This window comes from Poromitra crassiceps (genome assembly GCF_964638095.1).
Source record: "Poromitra crassiceps genome assembly, chromosome: 1".
Classification (NCBI taxonomy): domain Eukaryota; kingdom Metazoa; phylum Chordata; class Actinopteri; order Beryciformes; family Melamphaidae; genus Poromitra; species Poromitra crassiceps.
In genome coordinates this window covers 28,375,397-28,385,152 of record NC_139623.1, presented here as the reverse complement: position 1 = coordinate 28,385,152, position 9,756 = coordinate 28,375,397, and the positions used below count along the sequence as shown (strand labels likewise).

Here is a 9,756-nt window from a genome sequence, read left to right as displayed (position 1 = left end):
ATCAAGGTAGGAACCAAGCTGTGCATGAATCCCTCTCAACCTGTTTAGTGGTCACCTTTGACCTTTTCCATAATTTAATATTTCAAAGACAGAGCTGAAAGCTGTGGTATACATAGTTATGTAGGTCGTAACTTGCTCCCTGTTTTCTTGCATTATTAAGCTGCAATTAAGATGGGAAAATAAGGTTAATGTAAATTATAGTCACAATAACATTTTTGTTGTAAAGTTGTATGTAATACAGTGAGATTAATGTCCATAATGTCCATTTGTATTTACATTTCACTTCACATTCACAGCAGTAATTGTTAGGGTAACATCTAGTAAAAACAAAGAGCCTCAATAAGTGAATTGATTATAATTGATGCTAGTATAATGCTAGTATAGGGAAAATTGCCACTTTGGTACTGAAGTGTAATGCAGAAATAAATCAAATCAAAATGTTTAACTGCTTTTATGCACCGATTTGTGAAATTCTAAGCCGATACGACTTTTAAAATAACAATTTGGCCGATAGCCAATGCTGATAAAGATGTGTTGTTGTTGTTGTTGTTATTCATTCCATCTTTTGTGACAGAAAAGCAAAGAAATCATCATTATAAAAAAAATAACTGTTAGTCTTTCAGCCCTTCATTACATTATCTTTGAATGAGCACAAATTCAATCATACAAATTCATGAAACAACCTTTAATATAACCTTCTTGCACATGACAAAGATTCTTTATGAGAAAGATAACTTTTTCAAAACACTTTAGCCTGCTCTACAATTACCTACTCACAAGCTGTTGCAATGTATGTCAACTTATTTGCAGATGGGCCGATGGTGGTGGACAAGGCGAATATCGGCCATTACCGATGGCCGATAAATCGTGCATCCCTACTTTTAATCCATACAGTAGCCTACTTATTGCAATAAATCCTTTGGTCGGTCTCCTTGCAGTTTGATGATTCAACAGTGTAAAACTTTGTGTCTAACTCAGCAGCCTATTCACAGTCATAAGACACACTGTACACATGACACACTTTGCTGTAGTCGGCTCCCTGGTTTCCTAAGTGATGAGGCTCCTGGGGGAGCGGCACTGATTGGCTCACTGAGCTGTGTGTGTGTGTGTGTGTGTGTGTGTGTGTGTGTGTGTGTGTGTGTGTGTGTGTGTGTGTGTGTGTGTGTGTGTGTGTGTGTGTGTGTGTGTGTGTGTGTGTGTGTGTGTGTGTGTGTGTGTGTGTGTGTGTGTGTGTGTGTGTGTGTGTGTGTGTGTGTTTTCCTTAATGATCTACCAATTAGTCACACACTGGTAACAGTTGTCTAAACACATCATCATCTGTCTGCACTTCTGAGAGACAGCTTCCCCTCTCACTGCTGTCACTCCCCTCACTGGTGTCACTGCCCTCATTTCCAGCAAATGGGATGTAAAAGCTGTATGTTGTGGGTTTGAACAGATTGAAGACATTGTGTTTTTCTCCCTCCTACACTCACCATCAAAGTCAAACTTCAATGTCAAACAAGGCGACATCCGTAGGCCTATCTGAGTGTTGTTGAATTCCTCTTCTAGCCTGTTTCAGTCGCCACAGCAACCGCTTGCGGTGTGGTAGGCCAGATGGGGGACTGTGGCAGACAGTCCCAGTCGTCCCCCGTCCCCTGACTATAATCTGTCATATACACTCCATAAACACTAAGACGCTGCTGCACTTTCTAGTCATCCTCTCTCCTCTCCTGTGACAAATGTCACCCACAAGAAAAGACAGTTGGAAATGTATGTAATCACATGATGTAGACGGCTGTAAAGGAGTGTTGTAACATAAGAGTCTTGTCCACACCGCAGATTTCAAGATGACGGGCCAGCCGGCCGAGAGAGACCTGTCCCCCCACAGGCTCTCAGTGAAGACCACGTTAGAGGAGGATATAGAGAGAGACCTGTCCCCCCACAGGCTCTCAGTGAAGACCACGTTAGAGGAGGATATAGAGAGAGCTGAGAGTATTCTGAGCAGGTACGTGGGCCATGAAGAAATCACAAGACATCTTAGCAGCGATATCACATGTTTAGTTTCTACTCCTCTTTGTACGTATGAAGCGCTCAATGGTCTGTTTGATACACACAGCTCATGTGGCTCTACTGTAACATGCTGTCATGGTAAAGTGGCCTTAGATACTAAGCCTCAAAGTGAAAGCTCACACACGTGTTTCAGATGGCTGTCTTCTGCCCTCAGGGTGCCATCAGCATGTGATGACACATCCTCAGAGCTACAGAGGGTGGCTGCTCTTGACCCTCAAGGAGGCGCTATGGGAGCCCTCTCAAGGTAAAAACTTTGACAATCCAACCGTGGGGAATATTGGTCCCAAAGCTCACAGACACAGTTCATAAAACTGTCCCAAATGTCATCACTCTCGAGTCCATTTCACACATGGAATATGTGTTATTTCTTTTGCCAAAGGTTGTCTGGTTTGTTCAAACAGCCAATCACTGTTCCCACAGACAGACAGACAGACAGACAGACAGACAGACAGACAGACAGACAGACAGACAGACAGACAGACAGACAGACCAGTAGAACTTCAAATAGATATGAAAAGTGTTTATATGCTTACATTCTGGATAGATCATGTAGACCACAAACAGAAAAACATGATTCTCACATGGGATTAGTAAAGCTCACAATAGTTATTGGCAACATGTGACTGGTTTAAAGGCAACATGTGACTGGTTTAAAGGAGGATTTGAAGATTTCAAGACAGATTGAACGACTCATTAAGATGTATATTTTTGCCAAGAAGGCTCACTTATTTTCGCATTGTTGTCTTTTTTAAATTATGGAGTTAAAATGCTATACAGCAGCACTGTTAAGATGTTTTTTTCGGCCAGAGTTTTGACTCCAGCTCTCATTCTCACATGATGCTTACATTTAAAAGATGTCTAACAGGTAGAGAAAAGGCTGCATGTGTGAAAGGGCCGTGCTTGTTGTTTGTGTGTCTCAGACTGGTGAGCCTGGTGGTGACACTGAGGGCGTGGGCACACAGGAGCCTATTACAGGAGGAGGAGCGGCCCGACTCATTCCTGGAGCGCTTTCGTGGGCCTGAGCTAAGAATTGCCCCCAGTCGCACCAGCACCACACAAACAGATGCCAATGGCAACAATGCCAAAGGGATCTTGAAGTATGCCTGCCTGCCACCCTGCACCATACACTGTGATAAGGCACCATTAAGCCAATATATCTGAGCAGAAATGGTTAATAATACTAACAACACAAAGCACAAGGAACATTGTTTTGAAGTTCACACGAGTATAAGCCACAGTTAGCCTATGTCGGTGTATCATTTGTAATCATTCCATGCTTTTAGGAAAAAGTGGAAAGTGTTTGTGGTGTCCCCATCTGATGATGCATACTACCGCTGGCTGTTCGTTATCGCCACAGCTGTCCTCTACAACTGGATCCTTGTTGTTGCTAGGTAATCATCACCTTGCAGCTTCAGAGTTGGGTTATGAGGGTACTGAATGGATATGCTGTCTACTAATTAGATGGGAGATGAATGCCCTTACTCAGATTGAAATGTGTTTTTATTTGATCCACAGGGCATGCTTTGACAAGTTACAGGTGGGGAATTATATCTGCTGGCTGGTGCTGGACTACTTCTCTGACCTCGTCTACATAATGGACACTTTTGTCCGACTTCGCACAGGTAGCCTATTCCAACATTTACTGTAGCCTCAAGACACATCAGAGCCATATTGCACAACAGTGAGTAGAAATGAGACATAACCTGTTCAATTGAGTGTGCTTTATGTATCATAGGGTTCCTGGAACAAGGCTTGCTGGTGAAGGACCATGCCAAGCTGAGAGACAGCTACATCCGCACGTTCCAGTTCAAGCTGGACGTCCTGTCCATCCTCCCCACTGATCTGGCTTACAGCACCACCGGCATCCACACACCACAGCTCCGCTTCAACCGCCTGCTACGATTCCCACGCATGTTTGAGTTCTTTGACCGCACCGAGACGCGCACTAACTACCCCAACATCTTCCGCATCTGCAACTTGGTGCTCTACATCCTGGTCATCATTCACTGGAATGCCTGCATCTACTTTGCTATATCTAAGTCTTTGGGGTTTGGCACTGACACGTGGGTATACCCCAACACCTCCAACCCCGAGTACGGCTCCTTGACTCGGAGTTACGTCTACTGTCTGTACTGGTCCACCCTTACTCTCACCACTATTGGAGAGATGCCTGCACCGGTGCGGGATGAGGAGTACCTCTTTGTGGTCTTTGACTTTCTCGTTGGAGTGCTGATCTTTGCCACAATTGTGGGAAACGTAGGCTCTATGATTGCCAACATGAATGCCACACGCGCAGAGTTTCAAGCGCGCATTGACGCCATCAAACACTACATGCACTTCCGCAGAGTCAGCAAAGAGCTGGAGTCCCGTGTCATCAAATGGTTTGACTACCTCTGGACTAACAAGAAAGCAGTGGATGAGCAGGAGGTGCTGAAGAACTTGCCTAACAAACTGCGGGCTGAGATTGCTATCAACGTGCACCTGGACACCCTGAAAAAAGTTCGCATCTTTCAAGACTGCGAGGCAGGACTATTGGTGGAGCTAGTGCTAAAGCTGCGCCCACAGGTCTACAGTCCGGGGGACTACATCTGCCGGAAAGGAGATATCGGAAAGGAAATGTACATCATTAAGGAGGGGAGGCTGGCTGTGGTGGCTGACGATGGCGTTACACAATACGCCCTCCTCACTGCGGGGAGCTGCTTCGGGGAGATCAGCATTCTAAATATAAAGGGCAGTAAAATGGGAAACCGTCGGACAGCCAACATCCGCAGCCTGGGTTACTCTGATCTCTTTTGCCTGTCTAAGGATGACCTGATGGAGGCAGTGACCGAGTACCCAGATGCTAAGAAGGTGCTGGAGGAGCGGGGCAAGGAGATCCTGCTGAAGGAGGGCCTCCTGGAGGAGAGCGCAGAGAGTGGGGGGCTGGGGAAGGAGGAGATCGAGGATAAGGTGGAGAGGCTGGAGTCCTCTCTGGACACACTGCAGACTCGCTTCGCCCGTCTGCTCAGCCAATACACGGCCACGCAGCAGCGGCTGAAGCAGCGCGTCTCTCTGCTGGAGCAGCTCAATCGCACATGCACAGGCACCTTGGCAGATGGTGACATGGACACAGATGCAGCAGCGGTCGTTGCCAATACAGAGGGGTCTCCACGTGGAAATAATGTGCACACTATCCCAAAGTTTAAACAATAACCGTATCAATGAGGAGAATTTAGGTCAATATAACTTTTGAATACCTCAACTCAACTGCATGCCTGCACGATGGCAGCCCTTTTCACTTCCATCATGAGAATGCTGCACACATTTAAGCTTTGAGAGTAACATGTCTTCATGTCAATGAACATGCAAACAAACTGGACACACTACAAATTGCTAGGCTCAGTCTTTGAGTTGTCATGTATGCCAAATCCACTGTAAGGTGAATGTGTGTTGAGAGTTTTGAAGTTACTGTGTGTAAAGATAAAACTAAAGCTTGGCACGGAAAACACATTCACTGAGCTGAGAACAATTAAAGTACATGAAAAATCTGGAAGTGAAACTATACTGTCTGCCTAAACTGCCATTATTTAAGACCATTAAAAATTGCTTGTCTTTTGGTCAATGCGTTCTCATACCTATTTTCATCTTGCTTGCGTGCTTAGTTTGCATCAGTTGAAGGAATCAGTTCTCTTGATGGCATATTGTTTTAGCGCTAGAACACTTCGTCTCTTGCAGCTCCTCGTGGGAAAGAAGTCCTGGGAGAGGTGGTATAGAAGGTGATTTGCTGGTGTGTATACACACACACACACACACACACACACACACACACACACTTTCCAGCATCTATCTTCAAGGTTAGAAGTGAATTTGAACTTTCATAGTGCTTTAACGTTCTTCGTAGGGAGTGCTTGCATTTAATATTATTTTGCAATTTTAAAATTATTTAACCATTTTGTCACCAGAAGGAAGGCACTGTATTATTTTATTTTTTACATATTGAGCTGTGATACAGCAATTTCAGGTGTATTGTACAGTAAGTCAGTTCCCATGGTGTTTGACTCTGAGGAAGACACGTTTAGTGTCGAAACGTCAGTCATGATTTGTTGCACCTATTAAATTTGCTAAAATTGACTGTTTGCTCCAGATCTCATCTCTCAATTTGAATCATTTGTCCCTGGTCTGAGAGGCACCAGTCTGCAACGTTCGTCGGCTGAGGCGCGGATTTTCCCTTCATGTTCCCATGGTGATATTTGAATGATTCAGTGTGGCTTCAAAAATTTTTACTTCTTCACTTTTATCGGCTATTAAAATTAGCAAAGGGCGTTGTCTCAATTTGCAGTTAGTTAATCCCATTGGTGTTACGAATAATTACTGAACCGAGGGACTGGGGATTTCTTTTGTCATTCAGCCTCTGCATTCCTGGATGCAGCTCAACCACATGAGCAGTGTCTAAGCACTACTAGAACAATGCTTGTGCAGCAGCACTGGCTGTGATAAAGAAGCAGGTGGTAATGAATGATGAGTACATAGCCCCTCCCCCTGCCTGGGCCCAGTAGGTGTAAAGAAGCAGGTGGTAATGATGAGTACATAGCCCCTCCCCCTGCCTGGGCCAATAGGTGTAATGAAGCAGGTGGTAATGATGAGTACATAGCCCCTCCCCCTGCCTGGGCCAATAGGTGTAATCAAGTGCCATACTCTATGGACAAAGCTCCAATCACCTGCACTAGGCTGGTCTAAAAGAGGGAATGTTTCTAGAGCAGCAACAGTAATTGTTTACAACAGCAAAGTCACTATATAAACTCAATGATATTTCTCTGGAAACAAATCTAAAATGTCGACCAAATAAATATTCCTGACATCACAATACCGAGTAGGGTTACCACCTTCAATGTGGAAAAATAAGGAACACCCTGCCAACGGATTCTGGTAAATTTTTCTGCTTTTTTTATTTTTTATGCATCAATTTCAAAGTCCCCTGCTACTCTCAACATGAATGTAAATGAAATAGACAATGACAATAAAAGTAAAGCACAATTATATTAAGGGTTAAAACGGACTGAAATCAGTCTGTAGACTGAGCTCTGCCAAATGATTTAAATATCCAATTTCAACAAGTACAGATCCTGCTACAGAACCACAGCACTCACACCTCACTTTCCCTTCCTCACTGACTCACTGACCCAAAAATGCCTCGTTATGATCATGGCCCCGCTAGCGGGTGCCATGGTAAAAACACAAATGCCTCACTCAATCTATTTGATTAATTTTGACATCAATTTGCAGTTTTGTCATTTAATAAGACCTCAGGACAACAATGGAAATAAGTTTAACGACTTTATTGTGATTTCATGATGAATTAACTTATATTGTATGCGACAGGGCCGCGGGAAGTAGGGGTGCAACCCCTAGATTTAATTTTTTTTTTTTTTTTTTTTTACAAATGTAATTAAAAATATTTTGCAGTGCACTATGTTCCTTTCTTGTTTAAGAATGTTTCGGGAAATGAAAATGTAGCCTATTTAAATAGAATTATCAACAATAACAATCAAGGAAGTTACATGCTTGTAGGCTAGAGAAGAAGAAGAAGCGCGCATGCACGCACATGTTGTGTTGAACCAACCAACAACCAATACGAATTGTTTAATCTGGCAATAAAGAAATGTGAACTTGACATGCTATTTTAATAGCCTACTCAAAAATGCACCTCCCACTATACAGCAAAGAGAGGAGTCAATGTTTCTTGATATGTGATAACCAGCTCAGTTGGCCTTGTGGTTTGAGTGTCCGCCCTGAGACTGGGAGGTCGTGAGTTCGATCCCCGGCCGAGTCATACCAAAGACTATAAAAATGGGACCCATTTGCCTCCCTGCTTGGCACTCAGCATCAAAGGGTTGGAATTGGGGGGTTAGATCACCATATGATTCCCGAGCGCGGCACTGCTGCCGCTCACCGCTCCCCCAGGGGATGGGTCAAATGCAGAGAACAAATTTTGCACACTCAGGTGTGTGGCAATCAGTGGGACTTTACCTTTACCTTACCTTGATATATGCCATTCAGATCAGAATAATTAGTCTAGTCATTAAGTTTGCTGATAATATTTCTATCATGTTAAGTCTGTGTCATGTTAACTGGTGTATTCAGAGCAAATAGGGAGATATAGAGCATTATCATCATGCTATATATCTCCCTCTTTGCTCTGAATGAGTGAGAAAAGGAGAAAATACTGAATAATTACATCACAACAGTATCCTAATGTTAATTTAAAATGAGATATTCCTCTAAATATGTCAAAAAAATGTAAAAGAAAAACGTAAAAAAAAAAATCGGCAGGGCCCCACGAGTCCCTTCCTCCCAGCACCCCCTGCTTAAAATAACTTCCAGCGGCCCTGTGTATGCTTGTTGGTGTATTGTATTTTTAATTTGTCAAATAAATTCATTCATTCATTCATAACATCCACCACTAATTTTGAAGAAATGCTTTCATATTAGGCCTAGAGCAAGTGCATTATGATTATGGCATCCACTATCTAAGGATGACACAAAATGTAGTCTGGTTAGTTGAGCTCAATTCCTTTTAGAAGTAAATCTGCTAGAATGAAGAGAAGCCTATTCAAAGACACAGAATAAGAATTAAATCGTATCACTTTCCTGTAGGCTACAAATGTTAAATCAATATTGTTATATAAAAATATTATTAAATCAAATAACCTTTATAAAATCAAAACAGGAAAACAAAAATGTTCCAACCAATAGCAGCAGTGAGAAGTTCATGTGTGTGAGATCACCAAGAGGTGCATTTCTCACAAACTTCCCAGCAAGTAGCATAGCATCAGCCCAGTGTGGGTGCAACATGAGTTAATCCCATGTGATATGGCCCACAGTTAAGACATTTTAAGAGTTGAGTTTTGTCTGCTTCAGCAATTAAATTACATCAATTTCAAGTGTTGGATCAGATGAGACAAGTGAGATGTGGTTTGAGCCGCAGCAAGGCTGTTTAGAGTGCCTGCCAGCAGCCACTGACCATAAGTTAAATGGGATTTAGTGGGCAGGGCTTCAGCCAGCATTCCTGTCCCAGTGAGGGTTAGTGATAGTCCCATCATCGGCCCACTGAGCTCTATGATGGCTCACTCAAATCTAGATTAATTTGTTATGCATGCACTCTCCAGATTTCAAAACTGGTTGAAAATACAGGCTGGACAGTGCTGAGTCAGAAGTAAACAGCAAATCAGAATTGTGTTGGCACGTGGTGATTCAGATACTAGCAAAGCACGTTTATTGAAAACCACACGCCTTAATGTTAATGCTAGTTAGGCTGAATTCCCTCAGATTAATTCACTGTGCTGTGGTTGTAACACGCTGCTCCATCTGCAGACACTGCCGCCTGAGTGTCGACCCCGTGCAATCTGTTCAACAGGTGCTCTGTGCAGTCCTGCCTGCCTTGCAGCTGCAACCCCCTCTAGCAGCAGACTTTAGCCACCAGATGCCATCTGTACAGGACAACTGCTACCAGAGCATCAATGTCTTTGCTCATAGCCTCATGGGAAACGCCATGTCAAAACAGACATGATAAATCTAATATAAACTTTCTCTGGGAAGGCCTTGTACAGATTTTAGACTAAGTTAAAAATATGCACTGTGTATCAGTTCATATATGCAGCCTTGGTATATGTGACAAATTTATTCGTGAGTGAATGTATTGCAATTGTCAAGAAATAAAGACATTTCACA

General features: G+C 43.2%; 1 protein-coding gene across 1 annotated transcript; it reads left to right on the top strand.

Annotated features, from left to right (window-relative positions):
• Positions 1 to 1,826: 1,826 nt before the first annotated feature.
• On the top strand, positions 1,827 to 5,241 carry LOC310777910 (cyclic nucleotide-gated channel alpha-2-like; the record flags this gene model as incomplete). Its single annotated transcript, XM_083638254.1, has 6 exons — positions 1,827 to 1,984; positions 2,204 to 2,293; positions 2,970 to 3,146; positions 3,333 to 3,440; positions 3,565 to 3,671; positions 3,785 to 5,241. The coding sequence occupies 6 exons, from the start codon at positions 1,827 to 1,829 to the stop codon at positions 5,239 to 5,241; spliced, it is 2,097 nt and encodes a 698-aa protein (XP_083494380.1).
• Positions 5,242 to 9,756: the final 4,515 nt, after the last annotated feature.